General features: G+C 39.3%; 1 protein-coding gene across 4 annotated transcripts in view; it reads left to right on the top strand.

The window, feature by feature from the left end:
* Positions 1-22,764, top strand: part of SLIT3 (slit guidance ligand 3) — a 518,888-nt gene that overhangs the window by 341,357 nt on the left and 154,767 nt on the right. For all 4 annotated transcript variants that reach the window (XM_061456398.1, XM_061456397.1, XM_061456396.1 and 1 more), the window contains 3 exons: positions 2,502-2,573; positions 9,372-9,443; positions 19,740-19,811. In XM_061456398.1, coding sequence (XP_061312382.1) covers positions 2,502-2,573; positions 9,372-9,443; positions 19,740-19,811 — 216 coding nt within the window. The remainder of the gene's footprint in view (positions 1-2,501; positions 2,574-9,371; positions 9,444-19,739; positions 19,812-22,764) is intronic.

Below are 22,764 nucleotides of genomic sequence, written 5' to 3'. Positions count from 1 at the left end.
GATATTTAAGCCTGTCTTTCAGATGTCATTTATGAGCCCAGATGAAGTGAAAGCACAAGGTATTAATACAAATAGTTTGGTTTCTACTGTCTCGGTTGTGTAACTGCGTTGTGGTTTTCAGCCAATGCCTGCCAATCTATAACATGCATTTATGGGTCAGATAAGTACTTCATACTTTTAAAATACCTGATAATTTAATGTTGCACTTTATCTAATGCTCCAAGACCAACTCGTTTGTGCCCAAGCTGGAATCCACCTGCAAACACACCTGATGAGGGCACACAGTACTGCTTGTTGCATCTCTGGTAGCATCTGCAAGATGCAGTGTGCTGAGCATAATGCGTTAAGTGTAGTGTTTATTCCTTCATTTACAGATAGCTTCCGTAAGGAAATGTGAGGTGCTAAGGTGAAAATACAGTAGCAGATGACAACAGCCTTGTCCATCTATTCCTGTACAGGCCATCTGCTGCAAATTGTAGAGGAATGGGTGAAGAATACAGTTCCTCCTCAGAAGGTGGCTTTCTGAAACAACTCTTCCTGTATTCCTCTCCACCTGCTCTAGAAAGTTCATTTTTTCTTATTACTCAGGATCTGTGGTATTCCAGTTTTGGTTGCTTTTGCCTTTGAGTCACTAAAATATCCTTGGAATTCTCATCGATTACAGAGAAGGGGCCGTGTTTCCTGCCTGCCACTGGAGCTGACTTTCCCTGTAAGAACTGCTGTGCTGTGTCCATGTGCAGTTTGTGTGAACCCCCAGCTTCCATCCCAAGTAAAGGGAATTGGACAGGCATGGCCCTTCTTTGTTCCTAGAAGTCTCTACATAGAAATACTTAGGAAGAGTTAAACACCAAACTGGCAAGCTGACAAAAAGCCTTTATGGGAAGAGTATGTGTACTGCTAATTCTGGTGACAAACACTCAATAGTAGTGTGCTGAAGCTTACAGCAATTTGCATGTCACTGTGGACTTGCCAGAAAAGAAGCATGTTATATTTAGACCAACTGGAAGGGAAATCTCGGGCACTAATTCAAATCACAAAACAAGGAATAGAATTAACTCTGGTCACAACCTTTAAAATAGAATGCTACAGAAATAAAAGAGTGTGTGCACACTGACTGCACAAGTTGACTGTGCAAGTGTCATGATATTCAGGACTTTAATGGCTTCCTGGAGTATAACTGAGCTGGCAAAATCTCTTATTTTCAAGGGCATTCCTCTTTTGTCTATTGAAAGCACACATCAACAGGAGAGGCTGTGCAATAGGGGGTTGATGGGCCTTACACATTTTCTCTACGTTATTCCCAGTTCCTTTAAAACCCATGGTTTACTTCTGCCTGCATCTCATTTTATCTCTGTTCTTGGCTTTAAAATTTCTTCTCCCCTCTGCATTGCTGCTGCAGCTCTAACTGACTGGAGTGATTCATTCTATCATTCTAGTATGTTGTTGTGTTTCAATTCTGAACCATTTCCAACCACAGATTTTTTTGCTATTTAAACTGTTTCTTTTTATGACATCTTTGGGAAAAATACATAATGTTTGAATAGTAACTAAGAGCCAGGTAAAATCCAATTTTGCTCTCAGTTCCAACTCCGATTGTGGAATTCTAGCTGCCAGGGTTATTTGACTTCATTGTATGGGGATCCAGTTTTACATTTCTAATTGAGATGATTGTTTTGGGTTCATCTGAGGTAAACATAGTCCTTTTAGCAGGAATTTGGGGAACTTGCTGACAAAGACTTGAAAATACTTTTGGGAAGGAGTAGAAATTAATCTTAGTGGCTACTGTATGTGCTAGCTTAAAGCTGCTATGTTTTATGTTAGTGGTGCATGCATTTATGATACTTCATAAAGAAGACTTTCAAAACAAAGCTCAGAAATGAAAGCAGCAGCATTTTAATGTAGTCTGGACCATATTTTAGAGCACCCTCAGTATTTGGTAGTTAAAATAGGAAGATACAGTCCTTTTTGCTCCGCTTTAACATACACTTTTCCCCCCTCCCTAAAAATCTGGATTCTTGTATCAGGGATTTCTGCTTTATTTTTCAGCATATTCCCACAGATTTTGCTCCTGAGTTGCTCTGATAGTATTATTAAGCTACTTATTAAGCTCTCACAATATAGCATAGCTTTTAGTTGAGATAACTGAGTTCTATTTACAACAGCTAGTCAAGGAAGACATCTGCATTTGCTACCTTAACTTTGATTAAGTAGTAATAAAATACACCTACTATTTTTTATTAACTCCATGAGCTTTAAAGGTGCAATGTCTATAGCCTGTGTCTGTTTTCTGGACAGATTTTGTGTAATCAATGAGATTATTTTATTTTCAAAGTTATTTTCTCAGTATTTTCTCCATTTAGTGACTTTCAAAAGAAAAGGCTGTTTCTTATTAAAACGCTATAAAATTGGTTTATATTTATATAAAAATTTCTATCATGTTTAATGTCATTCCTGTCCTATAATTGTGTAGTTAACATGTATATTACTTTGTTTGTTTTCAGACGTTTGGAACAAAACCTCATCAAAATCATTCCCCCTGGAGCTTTTACCCAGTACAAGAAGCTAAAGAGAATGTAAGTTTTAATAAGACCAGCATGCAAGAGCAATCGTGAATCTTCTTGCTTCAAGTTCAGTATCTTTATTTTAGAAACATATTGGCAATTTCTATGTTGAAATCACCGGGGATTGCACAAATAATCTCTTCCAAGTGTAAGCAACAATGGAATTTGGTTCAGGATGCCTAACAGTGCATGAAAGCCTTAATAATGCTTAATTTCATTTCCCATTATAAATGATGTGAGCTAATTAGCTGTTAGTCTGTTCAAACTTCAAATCTGCTTCCTCAGAAAAGACTTTAAGTTCTATTTATTTCCTCATTCATTCTGGTTTCTGCACCACTTCAGTTTAGCTGACCCCAGTTACAGCAGGAGTGCCTGTTCTTTCAGAGTAGTTAAGGTTTTTTATAGTGCATTTGATACCTTGATGTTGAAATGGTTTGGCTGTTTAGAAGGAAACAAAGACACTTGCTGGAGCCTGTTTTCTCTGTTTCTGAATCAGCAGTAGAGACCCAGACAATTCTTTTGTCATTAGCTCTCGTGTTTTCTCTTTGGATTTAAATAAAACAATCCTGATTTGTAGCAGTGCTCTCATGCAGATAACCTGGGCATTCCCCCTGTAGGCCTTTCTTTTCAGTTTTAAGTGATACCTGAGAGATGTTGTGACAGTAGTACAGTAATGCAGACAGTGGTAAAGCAAGTTACTCCCACTTCACCAGAGTATCAAGTCAATGATGGGTACCACTGGACCAGTAGTTTCCAGAAGTCATTCAGGCTTTGTTAGCTCAGTTTTAGCTCAGACTGCTAAAAGGGTGCCATTACAGTTCTTGTTTTCTGATGTAATCAATACTTACTCTATTTAAGAAACTGTCAGCTTAGTTCACAGAAGACCCTATCTAGTCTATGATTCTGTGTTTATCAGGTAGCTAATCCTTTTGGAAACTGACAGGATCTTGCGCTGTACTTTTGGATTTAAGGGTAAAATTACTGTGTTTGCCAGTCCAAACTTACCAAGTTCCTAGAGCTGGAGAGCTGTAAATATAGATCTTAATATTTAACAGGCCAAATCATCAATCTTACAGAGTCTCTATTCTTCTGTCTCGCTTTCAATATAGCTGTATGTATTTTTAAAGAAGTACTGTATTAGATAGCAAGACAGTAATTTCAGTGAAAAATGATGGATCCCTTTTCAGTGACCTAACTTGCAACTTTTTCATTATTGAAGTCTCTACTTAGTTCTTTCTGAGGTATGACTAATTTTAGATTTTGGCAATGTTTTACCATCCTTTCATTTTTCATGATTGGTGAACTCTGGTTTTATGGGAATTGACAAAAAATGTTCTTTAACTTGACTGGCTGCTAAGCCCAATGCAGCGCTTACTGTGTGGAATGATTAATGTTAGAATTTCACAGCAGAATTCCATTAGCAAGTTGTGTTAACAGCTTTCTGGAGTACAGTTGTCTACTCATTGAGATCTGAACTTGAAATTAAGCAATAAGTTATTGTGCCAGATGATCTGTATCAAAGCTTAGTTAATATGACAGCATTTTGGGGAAGAACTTGGGATAGATACCTAGGCTGCAGAATGTCCCATAACAAACGTGATGCTTTGCCATTTGACTATTGACCTGTCTCCTTGTTAAAGTTTCATTCCTGCTGGACAGTGAAGCTCTAAATGAACATCACTCTTGTTCTATAAAGTTTAATTAAGGTCATTTATTTCACTATTTGAAGAGACTACTGACATCCTCTTTACAGCGTGCAAGATTCCTTGTGGTTTTAACACAGACATATACTTCAGTCAGAAAAGCACCTCTTCAAGCAAGAGAGTTATCCTTCCTTGTCCTTACAGAGGAAGGACATGTTTGGAATCACTGAAGTTGTCAGCCTTTTTTCATTTCTGTCACTTTGATTTCAATGAGCAGTGCAATAGCATGAGGAGTATTGATTGAATTTACTGATGCCCTACCCAGGGTACAAGTGAGGGACATTATTTTTGTTGTTGCTATTAACTATTACATATAATAATATTTTAATAGAATTTAGAGGATAGTACTGGGGATTGTAATGTATTTTTCTCCTTCCAGTGAATAAATATGCAAGAATGCTAGGGATAATGGACTGCTCACTTGCAGCACTCTCAGTATTTTGATACTGAGTATTTCCTGCAAGATTATGCAGTTTTCTGTGCTTAAATAATTGGATAACTGAGAATAATGTTTAGGTAAGAGCCGCTTGTCCAAGATTATCTTTGTATGACTTAATAGGTCAAGATGGTAGCAGAAGGTGTATTTATATTAATTCGAGTGTTGCATTTGCATCTAGCTGAATTTGCTGTTTAGACTGTCTCTTCAGTAGCTTCCAGGGTGAAAAAGTTATTTTGGGGATTGGGTTTTAGCAAAGGAGCTGAAATCTTTTGTGTATTGGATTTCATCATGATTGCCCACATCTTCTCACACAATTAATTACATGAAATTTAATGAATCTGTCTCAGCAGGAACATTTGACGCCTATAGGATTTAAATATGCAGTTGAATTACATCATCTGGGATGATGGTTCCCCTGATTTGGGGGTGAATGTAGCAGGTCCTAGCTCTGTGCTCAGTTGTTCAAGGGCTTCAGAAGTTTGAGGGGCTTGAGGGAGATACATCCCAGCCCCGGAGACAGAAGTTGTCATTATGGCATGGAGTATCCAAGCCCAGACATGCCATTTTGAATTAATTTACTGCCCTGGGTTCAGCAGTAGCAGTCATTTTTCTCCTTCTTAGTAGCTGATGCAGTGCTGTGTTTTTGGCTTTCGGCCTGGGAACAGCACTGATAACACCGATGTTTTTAGTTGTTGCTCAGTAATGTTTATTCTGACCAAGGACTTTGTGAGTCTCATGCTCTGCCAGGGAGGAGGAGAAGCTGGGAGGAAGCAGAGACAGGACACCTGACCCAAACTAGCCAAGGAGGTATTCCATACCACAGCACGTCATGCCCGCTATGTAGAACTGGGGGCAGTTACCCAGAAGGGCTAGATCACTGCTCAGTCGGGCTGGGTATTGGTCAGTCGGTGGTGAGCGGTTGTATTCTCTTCCCTTGTTATTTCCTTTATCATTATTATTATTGGTGGTAGCAGCAGTGATTTGTGTTATACCTTAGTTACTGGACTGCTCTTATCTCAACCCGTGGGAGTTACATTCTTTCGATCCTCCTCCACATCCCTTCTAGAGTGAGGGGAGGAAGGGGTGGGGGGAATGAGCAAACAGCTGCGTGGTTTCTGAGTGACAGGCTGGGCTTAAACCACGACATTTATATAGCAGCTGTGCTTGTACCATAGTACTGTAACTTCTAACCTAAGAGTTCCAAAGTTTATGTCATCACCTCTCATTTTGTCTTTGCTTTTTTGAGGCTTTTAACTAGCAGGTTTGTAACATGAGACTAAGAGCCAAGTAAATAGAGCCAATTTGAAAGAAGTGGTTGTACCTCTTCAGCTGTGATGCTTGTAGGCATTTCATGTTGTCAGATTAATTTAACCATATATTAGCAGAAAATACATTCAGATTTCACAGTCTTCTCAGTAGCTCTGTGGCATTGCTACTTTTGTTAAGCAGCTCCTAAAACCTAAACCACAATTGACACGGAATTTTGCTGAGTACTCTTATCAAATGAGAACAGCCCATTTTACATGTTAGAGATAATCAAGTAATCTGTTCTAATATGTTAATCAACAAAAAGAATATTTATCCAATAGTTTTCCATTTGGCTGCATCTAAAAATGAATCTGTTCTGCTTCACAAACAGAACAGATATATTCTGTTTACCTTTTACAGTAAAGACATTTAAGCCAAACAGTCATATGTTATACAGTGACTCACAGGGTACCCCTTCTCCCCTGGTGCAAAGTCAAAACCAATTTATGTCCCTAAGTGGGAACTGAACATAGCCACCCTCCAAGGTGTGTTCAACAGCCTTTTGGAAGATCTCTACTGTGCTGTCAGAGGTGCAGGGAGACTAGAATGAGGTGACTAATGTTTTCCCTGCCTGGGTGGAATCCTGATAAGTTTATTACATTTCCAGCCCAAGAGCCACATTTCTGCTGAGCGATTCAGAGATATCCTAAAGCGTGAAGATGAGCCGTATGTGATCTAAATTGACTTAGTTGTGCAGGTTAGAAAAACCTGTATCTCTTTCTCTTGATGTAAATCAAGCACAGAATAGGATGATCTTACCAAAGCAGACCCAAAGAAGAAAACAAAAGTACAAGGACTTAATTGACTCCCTTTGCCTCAGTCAAGTCTGAAGGAGATGGAGCCTCCTTATCCAACAGCAGTGGAGCTTGGGCTCTAATGGAAAGGAAATAATGTGTCTAATTATCTTCTAATGCTGATTGTAGTACATCTGCATGAAGTGAGTGTCATCACCCAGCATGGCATTTATGCACGTTCAGGCACCATTAGTTATACACTCATTAGCATCCGGACATGGGGAGAGACAGAGGATGGGAATGTTGAAATGTAGCGAATCAAAAAACAGTGCTGAAATACTTGTTTCAAAAACGAGATGCCCTTTTTCAGATGCTTGTCATTGTTCAGCAACTCATGATTTCATGTGATTGTAATAGGTTTTACTATGTTCCTCAGTAGATAGTGTAGATTCACATCAGACTTCTGCTTACCTAAGAATTACTAGATAAAAAGCAGCAAATGCTACCAGGCACTAACCAAGTTTCACAAAACCCTGTATAAAAATAAATATTCTTACTTTAACTGTCACAAATTTGGCTGCTGTGAATTGAGCTGAAGAACCAGAAAGCTTCATTGAATGCTGTCCTTGTAAGCATGACGTTGTAATAGAAAACATCAGTAAACTGCATATAGTTGTTTCACAGGCTTTATGAAAGAAACAAACCTAATAAAAGGACTGAAGAAAATCCCACTTTATGTGGCTAAGTTTGAAAATAGTTAGAGGACTTCATAAAAATTTTAGCCAACAGTATTTGTAGCTCAAAATACATCTAGAATGGAAAACCTTCCTACTTTTGATTTCTAAGTCCTTGCTCAAGTGATGTTTATTTAGAGTCTGACTGGGATCCTTAGCACGAGCCCCATTGGAAATAACAGTGAACATGTACATGAAATACTGCATGACTGCAGCTTCAGCTGTCAGGGTAAAGGTTTGATAGTACTGGTTGGTACAAGCTGATACCAACTGTCAGTGAATGTAATGAGGTGGCTGGAAGTTATGTCTGTAGCTAAGCACCTGGTTGAACTGATTGATAGAAAGATTGGATTGCAGTGACAGTCGTAATAGGAACCATAGAATCAACAAGGTTGGAAAAGACCTTCAAGATCATCAAGTTCCCCAGCACTGCCAAGGCCAGCACTAACCCATGGCACTGAGGGCCTCATCTACATGGTGTGTGAGCACTTCCAGGGTGACTCCAGCACTGCCCTGGGCAGGCTGTTCCAATGCCTGAGCATGCTCTGGGGAAGAAATTGTTCCTCATCTCTGTCTAAACCTCCCCTGGCTGTTTCCTCTTTCCTGTCAGTTGTTAACTGGGAGGGGAGACCAGCTACTTCCTGGCTCCATCCTCCTCTCAGGTAGTTGTAGAGGCACTCAGTTCTGAGCATCTGGTCCCAAGTGTAATAAATTTGCCTCCATGTATAAGGAAATTGTGGCATAGTCTGTATTTGTCTTTGTATAGGTGGTTGGTTATAATTAAAATTGAAGGGTATTTTCCAAACCAGGAACACACTTTCCCTTGAAAATGGCAATCTCAAAGTATCTGAAAACTCTAGTGAGACCTGGCAGTGCTGTGTCAACCCTCTTCCCTCCTGCCTCACCAGATCTAGGTCATGGTAGACTTTTGTGCTGCTTGTTTTCTCTAGGCCATTAAAAACAAAACTGCTGCAGTGCCAAAGTACTCAATGGTACTGGTGCCTGCTTTGGATTTAGGGCCTGAGTAGTTTATTTCCATCCTCTTTCCTATTGCTATAAAACAGAGATGGTATGGGAAAAGGAAGTCCTACCTCAGAAGTATTTTCTCATCCTAAGACTTATTGATAATGTTTTATATAGATTGGGACTAGCTCTTAGTGGAATTTTCTAGAGTTTTGATGGGAATTTTGTTTGATAAAACTACATTTCTGGTATTTATGCTGAATATTTTCATCTTTACATATTGTTTATGACAAAGTTTCTTCTTGTAGACAGTCTTGCTGCCACAAAAGCCATTACCCTGGTGCCTACACTATGCTGATGCCATTAATCCCATCATCTTCCTTAATGCATGTCCTGCCAGTACATTTCAGCTAATTTAGAACCTTTCCTCACCTTATCTATCATTTCACTTACAATCAATATATGATCTTCTGTACTGTTATAAAGTTAGCCTTCCACTCCTACCTTTAAACGTCAGACAAACTTTATGCTTTGTCAGAGGCTGCTCCTCACACTTGAGGGCCACCCCACAGAGTCACAATGAGATCTCCATTATTAATAGCCCTTAAGATGGTTTTATCAACTTCACCATTGTTCTTCAAAGCTCTTTATAAAGCTCTTTGTCTCAGTGTCCATATAATGTAAGACCTGACTAACAGGGGAGCTGCTTATTTATTGAGGCTGTTGTACTGACTGGTTTTCTGAAAGCTCCTGCAATTCACCTATCTGTGTCCTTATGTAGTTCATCATTCCGCCAACATTCTATGATAGTTTAATTCTGGGTTTGTTTCAGGTACCTTCTTCCAATAAACTACAGCTGAAATGTTGTCATCAAAACATCAAAATCCTGTTTATGATTTGTTTTGTTTCATTCTCCCTTCTCTTTGCAGAGACATCAGCAAGAATCAAATCTCTGACATTGCGCCTGATGCATTCAAAGGCCTGAAGTCTCTCATTTCATTGTAAGTAGAAAATAGAACTGAATGGGCATTTGGGGAGAGCTCGCATGTAAGAGAAATAAAGATGATAATGGGCTGTCTCGGAGAACTTACATTTCTGTGTGCAGTTGCCAGCTTGTGTGAAGCATCTGATCTTTTACAAATGAAACTCTGGTCACAAAGGTTAGGAAGAACTGTTTACACATCTCTAGTAAGTTCTTTTGTGGATGAACACCCCAAGGTTACTGATTAGTTCACTTCTTCAAATCAGTGCATCGGTTGATACGCTGTACATGTGCACCTGCAGGCTAATCCATGGCCCCCAATTCATCATGGCACACAAAACCCTCATCATAGCTCAGACACTGTTTGGCGGTGTTCATCAGGGAGGAGTTAGGGGGAATTCTTCCTTGCTGAATTTTTCTCCTGTATTAAAGACTTGAGATTACACTTTTTTGTGAGTTTTTTGTTTATTTGGTTTTATTGGGTTTTGGGTTTGGTGTTTTTTTTCAAACTAGTGATGGAAGAACCTAAGCCCTTAAGAAAATGTTTCTATTTCTTAGCTGTAATTACTACTTTATTAAGCTGGAAGAGGACTAAAATATGACTCCATACAAAAGATAAAAGGAAGGCAGGATCTCTTGACAACCATTCCTTTCTCTTTATAGAACACAGAAACTGTTTTAGCACCAAGTTGAATTTAAATGCAGCTATATTTCAACCTAGCTACCCACAGCACTATTAAAACAGTGGAGCTTTTAATGGGTAAAAGGAGCAGTGCAAGGTCAGAAGCTGCATATGGAGAATGAAGTAGAATAGAGTGTTAGAAAGAGCCCCAGGTTAAATGAAGAGGGTAAGCTCAACTGGAATAATATTTGCCTGCATTAATAGTAAAGACAGTTTTAAAACATTTAGCTCATTAATATTCATGTAACACAGTTTTATTTTTAAGGATGTAGTTTATTTCTAAAAGCTGCTATAATTTTATTGTTTGAATACTGGAAAATTCAACCCCCCTATATAACTTGTTGACTAGTGCTAATATTAGAAGTTCATTCAGTACTACGCTTATATGTTTCAGTACACTCTGAGCCAGATTGCAGAAGGATGGGCCTTTTTTTGTGCCCTGAATCCAGCTGGGAGAATGCCAGAAATATATATTAAGTGTTGCTAGCCTTTGTTGAGTAGTCAGGGCGGTGTTATTCAACATGCTGTGGAAATGGTCAAATCCCCCAATGCTGTCTGGAAATGATTCAGTAAGAGAATGACATTTACTGAGCACTACAGTTCTGGCTTAGTATGAAACTACTGCTGATGTTGCAATGCTACAGCTTTCTGGTATTGGCAAACCTCCTGGCTGGGAGCAAGCTGGACAGGCAAGACATTTCTACTGCTTGACTTGCCAATGCAGAAGTTATTCAGCTTTAGCTGTAGCTAATTCAGATACTCCCAGGTGGCCTCAGGAGAGGGACAGAACACATCAGAGTGGACAGAGAGGAAATGAGAATATAAACTGGGTGGGAATTTATAGTGTTTTGACTTGCATACAGAAGCAACTGACATGACTCTGTATTCTCTGCCCAGTCATCCAGAATGGTATTTTAAGTAAATGATGTTTGAATATGTTTATATCCAAGTGGGTAATATAGTGCTGAAGCTAACAGTAGGAGGTTCCAAGGGGGAAAAGAGAGGGGAGAGAGATGAGATGCAGCACAAGAAGGGTATTGCCTCTGAGCAGTCTTTCCTTTGTTAAGTGTTTGCCTCAGTTTCTTCCCTCTGCAGCCACACAAAGCTGGTGTAACACACAGTCTGTTTCTCCTTTTTCTGTCGGAGAGTATTGACTCCAGCCTTGAAATTGTCAGACTCCTTCTCTAGGTTCGGTTGTCCACTGTGCGTGCCGTTGGCTTTTACTTTCTATTGAAAGGTTTTACTCTTGCTGTTCATTGCAGGTAGGTCTTACAAGTGTTTTCCCTGTGACTGATAGACAAGAGTTAGTTTATGACCTGTCACCCAGACCTCTGGCAGGTTCTTCCCTGCTGGTCACTTGTGTAGGTGTTCCAGTTTCTGAGCCCTAGATATCATCATGGAGCAAGATTATCTGCTCTTCTGCAGAAGCTGGGTTTCTCTGAAGAAACCTCCCCTAGGTTTTTACTTATGAAAAGTAGAAGATCTTCTTTCATCTGATCTCTGCTCTAACCACCAGCACAGTTCTGTCAACCTTAGACAAGTGCTAGAGAAGATGACTCCTTTGAAGTGCTAGCCCTCCCAATGAAACTGCCCAAGGGGAAAGAACAAGGAGGCAGAAATGAAGTAGGAGAGTTTGCTTACCTGTGTTTTCTCTTTTAAGCGGCTCAGTCTTTTTGGTGCCTGAGGGCCCAGTACCTTTAGTCATCTGCATGCCCTGAAGGAAGGCTGCTCTGCATACAATGCTTCAGCTCAGTGGAGAGAAACTGTTATTTTTTGTATATGTAAGTCAAATGTGACCGGTGGCATACATTTTAATGAGACACCATTGAGGTTTCATCTCTGCCAGAGCAGCTGGACATCTCAGCTAGCTGAGTTAAAATACAAAGAAAGGAGGGGAAAATGCTAATGCACAAATGGAAGTAAGCAACTTGGTTTTCATTAAAAATGAAGTACTGCTGTAGTGCCTAAAATCCATGCCTTTCCCTCCCGCATTATTCCCATTTTCTGCTCCTCCCTTTACTCCCTGCTCGCATGCAATTGCAGTGCTCCCTATGGGTCTAGGAGAGTGAAAGTGCTTCTCTGGAAGACAGCCAACATTGTTAGTCTTGCTGGCTAATGGAGCCCTATATATAGTGGGTTGCTACTCTACTTTCTTCTGGAGCGAACTTAGGGTAGTGTTTCCAGGCAGAACTGTTTCTCAGAGTGCTCTGCCTATTGTACCTATGGAGGGATGGAAGAAAAAATGGTGTATTATAGTTTTCAAAGCACAGGAATGTTTATTACAGAAGCAGTTCCCCCAAAATGTATAAAACTGAAATCTTTTAAAATAAAAACTTATGACCTGCTAGCATGGATCACTTTGCACTTTTAAAAGATTTAAGTTTTATACATTATACATCTATATATTTTCTGTAACAAGAAATCCACCTATGGGAGTCAAACAGGTCACAGAATCTTAACACTTTAAATAAGCCATTTCTACCTTAAGTTTTCTCTGCATTTAGCAAGAGAAAGGCAACCTTGTTCTTGCAAGGACTTAAGACATCTCCGTTCCTCACACTCAGGGGAAAAGAAGTTGTCTTCTCCATGAAAGAAGTTGTCTCCATCCCATTTTTCAGTGGGATCAGTGGGATTTTGTTCCCTATTCATATAATGACTGTATGGAACAAGGAACTTCTGCTTCATTTTTCTTAGAAGTATTTGGGCTTTTTGCTTTTCTCTTTTTTTTTTTTTTTTTTCCCTGAGGAACTGGAATCATTTTTCTTTAAGAGCATATTTTCTTCTTCCAGGAGTTTTCTGGCCTTTCGTTTTCCCCTTATTGTGTCACATGAAGTGACACTGTGAGTCATGGTCAGCTCTGGGGCTGTGGATTTAGTTCTGCTACAGTGTCCAAAGTTCCCTTTCAGTATTTAGGTACTAGGGCTTAGATCCTTAGCATATTTTTGGTATGAAGAAAACTTCAAACCTACTTACAGACCACACTGAAGGTATAGTAAGATCCAGGTTGGTTTTGAGTTTTAGAGAGCTTGGTGGAGAACGGAGGGTGATGTTCGCAAAAGGGTCCTTAGTGTTAAAGGTGCCGCTGTGGGATCTGGGAGGAAGAAGTTATGTTGGATAATTCTAGTGACCCTGTTGGACAAATAAACTGCTTGTCTATAGCAAAGCCTCCCCGCTTGGAAAAGCAGAAGTATTTCTCTGTCTCAAAGAGAAGATACAAGGGTGTATATGTTAAAGGCTGTGAGAGGTAGTGATAGTGCAGTACTCGGGACCATATGAAATATTGAAACTGAGAAACCTAGAATTATTTGAATCTAAAAATGACAATAGGCAGCACAGATGTGAGCCATGGTAGTGTAGCCATGGCTTTTGTGTTGGAGGGATTAGTCTTGCCATCCAATACTTCTTTCAGCATAAACATGAGAGCAAATAATTCCCTTGCTTTGAGAAGTGTGGCAGAATTGGTTGGTTGCAAAAGACGGTGTTATCTTCATTCTAAGCAAAACTTTGAGAAATGCTCTACTGCTAGTACCTGGTTGTCGTGGTTTAAGTCCAGTCAGTAATTCAGAAAAACCACACAACTGTTCACTCACTCCTCCCCTTTCCTCCCCCAGCTCCTGGAGGGGTGTGGAAGAGAATGGAAAGGATGTAACTCCCACGGGTTGAGATAAGAGAGGTCCAGTAACTAAGGTATAACACAAATCACTACTGCTACCACCAATAATAATAATGATAAGGGAAATAACAAGGGGGGAGAATACAACCGCTCACCACTCGCCAACTGATACCCAGCCCGACCGAGCAGTGATCTTGCTCTTCCGGGTAACTGCCCCCAGTTCTACATAGCGGGCATGACGTGCTGTGGTACATGTTGTACGTGGTTAGAATAGAGCTTTGCTGGAATTGGAGTGGTTAATAACTCGGCATGGAACATAGGGGCTAAGTTATGAAGAGTTTCATGTTTCAAGATTGCTGCATGCACTTTCTGAAGTAAATTAATTTTGCATTTAATCAGCTCAAAATCTGTCTAATATCAGCAAGAGAATTGTACCAGCATTTGGTTATTGTTAATAGGATCGAAGATAAATGTTATTCTTGGGGTCAGTAGACTTCCCACAAATGGAGGTTTGGAAGGCCATATCCAGACTGTCTGGGGACATTTTATGAGATATGACAAAATAGTCTAAGCCTTCAGTGTGTTAAACTAAATGAATTAAAGTTAAGACCACTGCAGAGGGAGAATTCCTCTGGTTTTGTTCATATACTGAATTAAGCTAGTGAACAGTTTAAAAGCTTAGATCAGCCTGGGCACAAAGACAAGAGACAGCTTAGATTTTGACATAGCAGTCCCATTTAGACATCATCTCCTGGGTGATGATGTATGTCGTGTCATTCATGGTGATTTGAAATCTGCAGTAAAACACTGTCTATTGCAATAACTGCCAAACTTATTTTAAGGTAACAAATTGCTTGGGATAGTTTTACGGAGATTTATTTAGCCTAACTTGTTCTGAAGAAATATGAAATAGTGCAAGGACAGAAAATTATATGTCTATGTTTTTTTCAGAGATGAGAAATTTATTGCTGTTTTTATCCCTGTCAATTCCTCCTCTTAAAAAACTTGAATTCTTATTGAGCCTGTGCCATGGTGCATAGTTTGGGAAATGTAATTCTTCCTAGCAAGAATTGTTTTCATAGTCTGAAGGAAAGTTAAAAGCATTTTGAGGACTGAAAAAGACGTCGCATAAAGTCAAAATTTGACACTTCAGTAAGAATGTTTCAGCCAAGCCAAAATAAAGCAACACTTAGCTGGAAACCATATGGTCCAGGGTAAGGGATTCTGTGGTAGGCTTTCATACCCCAAAAAATTTCTGTGGCACCTTCCAGGGGAAGATGTCTGTATTCTGGGATCTGACTTAACGAAGCAGCTGAATTGCAGCTACATTTGCAAGTAAGGTAGACCGAGGGACTGTGAAATAGAGACACCACAGCAATTACTGCTTCACAGCCTCAGAAGGTGGTGTGTTAACTTCAGTGCATATGAAAGGCTGTGTGTTGGGAAAGTCTTTGCAAATTTTCACATTGTTCAAGAGGTCAGAATGTCTACACTGAAGAATCAGTGAGACTTTTATGTTTCAAGATAAGGTTTGTTACACGCTTAATTACATTCTCACTCAAGGTAACGTACTCATTGCTATGTGTGCTTCCAGTCCTTTCTTTGTCTGGTATGTCCCAGGCTTTTAGATGAAGCTATGCAGTGACTATTTTCACTTTAAACTGCTTAGCACGTCAGTTGGATTAATCTGCAAAACTTGAAGTTTAATAGTGACTATTGTTTAATTGGAAATCTAATATTGTGGTTTGGAATAGCTACATTTCTGGGAAATATGAAAATACTATGCTAGAACCAGGCTTCAGAAACATAGTGCCTCATTATGTCTTTTATATATTTGTATGATTTCTCATTAAAGATCCATAATAACTCTTCAACTGAATAGGCTGCTTCTTCCAGAGATCTCCAGTGCTTTCAGTGCAGCAGGGGGGCTGTGCTTTAGCTGTGTTGTTTGGAAGGTTGGTGGCAGCCTGAAAACTGCTGCCATTAGTGAGCCAGTCCACCAGGTACTTTTAAAGAGCTGCAGCTTGTCCTTTGTGGCCCTGCTGAAAGCATTTAGCTGGGAACTGGTGAGCTGATGCTACATGCTGCTCAGCGGGTGGTTCAGCTGCCCCTGAGCTATAACGGCAACTTGCTTATATTAGAAAGCCACCAGCAATAAAATGTGAGAACTTTGAGTGAAAAATACAGTGACTGACTCTTCAAACTGGTCATTCTGGCATGCGATATACCTGCCTCGTGGAAAAGACAAGGATAAAATATGTGCACGGGCAAGTCTGGTGTGTTTGCACATCCTTGTGACTGTTCTCCATTCGGACCGGTTTCCATCTTTGCAAAGAGACTCTTATGTGGTGAGAAAAGAAAGAAAGGAGCAATAAGGAAAAGGATACCTGTTAGTCTCTCAGTCAGTTCTGGCTTAGTCTTTAGTTACTACTTTTAAGTTTAGCTCTCTGAATATAGACTTAAGCTGCAGCTCCCTTTTCTCTTTCTTCCAAAAATGTACATCATGTTTAGGGCAATACCTTCTCCAACCAACAGTGAATGGTGCTGGTCAGACGTGTGGCTAACTTGGTCTCTCAGCAAAGTTAAGAAGCAAATGAACAGTCAAGAGCACACAATAAAACGTATCATATTTTTTTTGTGTTCTAATAAATGTCATTCTGATTCACTGATGTGCTGTCTATTGGCAGCAGTTACTGAGCTGATTTTATTAGATATTAACTTTGTTAGTGTATTTTTAATAAAAAATATTTGGGGTCTAAACTGTCAGGTGCTAGGGGATAGGAGGAGGGTTGTGCTGCTGTGCCAAGCTTGCACAGGAGCCAGGACACCTGCATGTCCTGCAACACATCTGAAGGGTAGAAGTGAACACAGAGTTTTATAACTTGTAATGCCATAGGCAGATCTCCTAAAATGTATCCCTGTTGGTAATAACATTGGAAATTTAAATGAAGTTCTTTAATTGACTTGGCTGAGGTTCCTGTTATGGCTTTTTGACGTTGTATTTCTGTTTGGGGGTTTGTTTGGTTTCTCTTTTCCCTAAGGCTGCTGTTCTGGACATACTGATGCATGGCGGTGAGATGGACCCAATGGCAGGACATACAGGAAAGCAGCTGCAGTAACAGGGTGTCCCTAACCTAACCTGGCCTGTCCTTTCTGCAGGCTGGCTCATTCCTAGTAGTTAGCAGTGCAGCACTTGGTACATTCAGGACAAAAACATCTTGGATCAAGAACCTGACCAAGATTCCTATTTGTTGATATGAGTATTCTTGCCTGTCTTAGACAAAATGAGTTTCTGTGCTTTTTATTAGAGGAAATGGAAATAAGGAGCTGAAGAAATGAGATGCAATGCATTATGTATTTCCCCTTCCCTCCTCTTTGCTTCTTTCTGTCGGACCATTTGACTCCAGCTCTGCCATGGCAGGCAGACAATGGCATTAGCTAATTTGGCTCCGTGTAGTGCTGAACATGAATATGAATTAGAGACGAGTGCCTGAGCTCTCATACTGACTTTTGTTTAGCTGTTAATTTGTTCCAGTGTTAATGTGCCACATGCACATAAGCCCAATTAGGTTGGGAAATGCTGCTTTTCTTTACATGGCTTCTGAAAATTGAAGCTTTATTTTATTTTGTAAGCTATTTTATTCTGGTTTCTTTTGCTCAAAATAATAGAGGAGATATAAACACATCCAGGCTTTTCAGTTCAATGGAACACTGCACTATGACCTTCTGATTCTTATAGTAAAAGTGAAAAATTACTCCAGTAAGAGTCTTATTTTGATATTTACATTTGGTAGTACCATGATTAGCAACTGCACTGGGTGTGTTGACATTTCTTTAAGGTTTTACCTTACATAAGTGTAAGCCAGAATAACTCTTATTCTGGAATAGGGATTTTTATTTCTACTTTCCATGGGTATTTTGTAGAGCTTAGCTTCTGAACTCGGTTTCAGATGCTATATTATTGTGCACTATTGATCAGCATTGATGATCCTGCTACTCCACAAAACTAAGGAAGATGTTCATCCAACATCACAGAGCTTAGAATCTAAACTTTGTATACAGATGATGCACTTGCTAAAGAAATGTTCAGAAAGTGGGGAAACTGAAGTGGAAATATACTGGGTTCTGTGGGCATTAACTTAACATTTTAACCTCATATATTTTATTTGCAGAAGTTTTGCTTCCTGATAAAGGGGTTCACATCAGTTACTTTGTTCAGAAAGAAGTCTGAGAGTCAGCATGTGAACGTTGGTTTAGAGCCCAGTGAAATTCAGTGACTTTGAAACTGCTACCTAAATGGACCTGCTAGACCTCTCAAAGCTCAGCCATCATTTCTGTCTAGTGTGGGGTAGAGTATAAAAGTCCATGTACATTGCATGAAATTTTGTTAAAGTAGGAAATAGTATGCGTCTTCTGAAGCTGAAGTTGCGAAACAGAAAAATTTAGCAGCACTAGCATACATTACTCACAAAAAGCCACTAAGTGAAACAGTACATTTAAAAGCCAACCTCCTGACTCTGCAAACTTGTGTTGAGAGAAAATAGAATGCTGGGTGATCATTAGTTTCTTGAGTTAGGAGTTCAGTTCCTGCTAAACTACAAAAGTAATGAAAACTGAAGTTTCAAGTTTAAATTTTCCTATCTAAGTGGTGTTATTTTATTTAGATTCATTTTATTTAGGCTCAGAAAAGAGCTGTTCTGGGAACTCTCCCACAGAGGTGATATAGTTCCAATGACTGATGAAGAGTAAACTGAAGTGGCGATACTCTGGGAAGGCCAGAGGGTATTGTAAATGGTCCATCACACTGAGTGTTTGGTTTTCACTATGTTCAGCCCACCCTAATGTTGTAAATGTTGAAAGACAGCATAAGCCAGAATTTCAGGCAGCAGCCAAGCCTCACATGGCTAGTTGATTAATTGCTAACATGTTATTCCACATTAAAACGTTAGGGAATTAACAAGTTTAATGGCACATAAGGAACAAAGTTTTGGCATGAGCTGCTTTATAAGCATTTACTGTGTCCTATAGAAAGCATTGAAATTACATCAATACTGGCTTTACCTATTTGAAACATATTAAAATGTTTAGGTAAGGAGTAAAATTTTCAGAGGGAGGGAAATCTTCTTCCCGTTTACCAGGACACACGTAAGCTCCTACTCACTTCCTGGGCTTGACAAATTTTGCCAACTGCAGAAATGACACAAGTAAATACTTCAGCTGTGATTGAAATTCAGGTGTGCCTGTCACATATGATTCTGCTCTCATCGCTAGGTAACACATCTTAGCATAATGGTGGGTTTGTCTGGTTTTCCCTTTAGTTCAATTTCTGAAGAAATGTGCATTTTTCCATTAGAAGGGAAATATTTGTAATATTAAAAATGAATAATGGATATCAGGTTATGTATATTTATGGTCTTTACTGATTTTTATAACCAAATTCCACCTAAATCTTTTTTGAGTTTCTGAAATATATGTCTGTTTCCAGTTCAGGTTGAATTTCTTTTCATTACCTAGTTAAAATGGTAACAGCAGCTGGTGAAGCCATAATATTTTATCCAGTGGTGCCTCTGTCACATTTAATGCCAATTATTGTATCTTAAGCAATTCACTTACATGTAATTTTACCTACAACCAGCTTATGCTCCCCTGGCTTTTAAATTCAGTATCGCTGAGCAGAATTCTAGGATTTTACATCAGACAGTGTGTCTTTCAATGGTTAAAATATTTCTAAAAAGGGTGGGAAAAAAAAATCCCTCAACAGAATGAAAAATATTTCAGATAGGGGGGTTGGACGATGTCCAGTTTCTACATTAAAAATGCTTTCCAACACCAGACGAAGCCTGAATCATAACGACTCATTTAGTACCATGTGCTCTTAGAAAAGCAAATGAGATAAGTAGTGAAATGAAATGCCCACAGATCCTGGGCATGGTGCACAAGATCAATAAAGGTGATAATGCAGAGAGGTGGGAGGACACTAAACTGGTCTGTTATTTATTTTGTCTTCCTGAATCTTTCAGAGTGCTCTATGGAAACAAGATCACAGAGATTCCCCAGGGCCTTTTTGATGATCTTGTGTCTCTGCAGCTGCTGTGAGTATGATCCCTCCCTCTTTATTTTACAGCCTAGCTTGATATACTGTTTTTTTCAGCTTCTGACATTATTATAATCACCTTTTCCACTGAAAACTCACTGGGATGTGCTAGGCTGTTGTTTCTCTGTCAGGCAAGAGGGATGCAAGGGCTCAAGAAAAAAAGGAAGGTGCCAACAGTTTTATAGCACAGTGTGCATAATGGATAATAGACACAGAGGATTTAAGTGTGGGGAGGAAATGAAGACTTGGTGAAGTCCAAGAAAGGAAATTGGGTCACCAGATGATGTGTGGATGGGGATGTTGCCTGATTGTTTTTACACCTTTAGCATTTGTGCTTGAATAGATCCTTGAGGGCTTCTGTGTCACAAGCATATGGAAGCAACATGGCAATGGGGCTTAGTTGCAACAGAAATAATTTCACAATATATTGTTTGAGTATTTTATACCATGTGTGATTTAACACACAGTCATGAGCAGGGTAAGATGTATACATACACTCTTCAGTATTTATTAATGTAGCATAACAAGTTTCCTAACCCAGATGTGAAATTGCAAATTTCATTTACTCTTGTCTCCATAATCACTTTGGGAACCAGTAACTCCTTCAAAAAGAGAGAAATCAGCTATCATTTCAGCCAGTCAATAGAGGGAGCAGAAGTGAAGTGTGGTTAATATGTGTATTGCTAACATTCTGATTGCCATCATGGATGATGCACTCAGAAAGTAAAGGTGATATAAGATAAATTCATCAGTTCTGGTTTAGACCAGAACAATAACGTTTATGAAGTAACTTTTAGACATGCCATTTTAAGCCTTTCTTACTGAGTTGACATAACCAGAAATGAATATCCAAAAGTTCATGGTTCCCGTTGAACCTATCACTCTATGCTAGCAGTCTTTGCTGCACTTACATGCCATCTAAAAATAAGCATAGGTTTCCATTAGAAATCCAGAAGCAACACCGAAGAACTGAAGCCTGGAATAGTTGCTCTATATGTTAAGGACTGCTCAGACGTGTAATTTATCCATAAGATCTTAATTGCAAATACACCCTGTTCTAGAGACAGACAAGCAAGAGTGCACCTGGTTCGATTATGACAACCCTTGAGCTTGGAAGCTGTTTATCTCCTCCTGCACACAGCCAGTTCACTTGTCTTCACCTTTTGCACATACTTTTTCTGGCAGCTTCTTTCTTCTCCCTGTCCCACCCCTCACCAGTTCATTGTACTTCAGTGTCTTTGTGGCCAGCCTGTGCAGTAAATGAACACTGTGTATTTAGTGGGGAAGTACTTTGCCCTGTGAGAGAACAATAAGCTTGAAAGTCCTTCAAAGCTGGGACTTGGTACATGCTGATATAAGTGACATGTTAGTCATTGTCAGACTCAGATTGTACTCAGTACAGTGAAGATGATGCAACCAAAATGAGAGCTAAAATTTAACTTGTCACTTTGACCTCTGAGAAAGAAACTATGTTAGAGAAATCTGAGCTTTATTATAGTCTTTGCCCCCAAATATTTAATGGTTGCAAGGTCAGAGCGATACACAGTTGCTCTGTCTAACCCTGGACACTTAACAGATAGGACCTTTCCCAGTGGAAAAAGAAACATACACAGCATGTGGCTCATGGTGTCCTATAAAAATGTGGGTCTAGAACTTTTGCATAAAGCATTAAGCCAGTTTCAACTTCTTTATATCATAGTCTTTGCATGAACATAGTGCTGGCTTTCAGCTTTTACATGTTTAAGCTAAGATGCAGTCATTTTCCAATTTGAATTAGCAAAATATATATGCCAGAGAGCCATTAAAAGGTGTTGTACTTCAACCTTTTAAACATTCTCAAGCTGAGCATATGAACATGTGAGTAGGTTGTCTATTATGGGATTCCAAGAGTATTGTGGCTCTAGAACCTTTCCGGATCTTCTTGAAAGTGTTTGAAGTAGCTTTTGGCAAGGAAAGCGATGAATGATCACGCTTTAAATGCAAACAAATCTCTGCACACGTTTCCAGCCATGGCTTTGAAGCAGCTATTATGGATTGCTTGTAGCATTTTAATGGATACCAGAAAAAAATAAATGGCATTCGTTGGTTTTAGACCTGCTGTTGAACAGTTGGAAGGGTGCCCTATGATTAGATGTAATTTAGTGTTCAGTGGGCTCTAGATTGGATTTCTTCTTATTAGTCTGGAGACACACTGATAAGAATGCTCTGATTAAGGTACCCTGGTAGCCAGTCTAATTTCCTAAACTGAAGCATTTCTGAAAGTGCGCTGGTGTTATGGTAAAGCAGGACACAATCAGCAAAGGGATTATTGTGGTCCTCTATAAAATCGTTCAGATTGTATTTAGAAGGAAAAAGTAATTACTAAGAAATTGCAGAGCAGTAATATTGTTATTTACTGGTTTGGATAAGACTCATCAGAGTTTCTCAGAAATGTCATTTTCCTTCTGTTTAAATATCCTGTATAGGTCCAGATTATTCCACTTTTATTCTGACAGAATTGGTTTGTGTAAGTGCCTTACATCTGCAGACAGTATCACTGATGTCAGAAACACTGCAGCTGGGCAAAGTAATGCTCAGCTCAGGCATGACAGCATCTTCAGCTGCCCCATTTGGCTCTGGTGTCTGGGAAATTAAGAAATCCGAACAAGTTTTAGACCACCTGGCTAGCATTAGAATTCTGTATTTCTGACATTTAAGACAGAGGTGGGTAAGCCAATATTGTATTATATTTGGCAAGAAACTAGCCAGGCATGGTTAGATAATGAAGTTTTTTTGGTGGAAGGTGGGGGGTGTTTATGTTGGTTTGTTGTTATTTTTTTGATCCCCATGGGTTTGATTTAAAATGTTGTTTCTGAAATCTTCATTACAATTAGCTATCTTAAGTAGTTAATAGTCCTCAAATAAATAGTTATGATTGGATTTCTGTTAATTTGCTGATTTCATAAATCTTA

The sequence above is a fragment of the Pezoporus flaviventris genome, unplaced genomic scaffold (assembly GCF_033815535.1).
Source record: "Pezoporus flaviventris isolate CSIRO_AGI_PZ_B2104156 unplaced genomic scaffold, CSIRO_AGI_Pfla_v1 ptg000023l, whole genome shotgun sequence".
Classification (NCBI taxonomy): Eukaryota; Metazoa; Chordata; class Aves; order Psittaciformes; family Psittacidae; genus Pezoporus; species Pezoporus flaviventris.
This window is presented reverse-complemented; position numbering and strand designations above follow the sequence as displayed.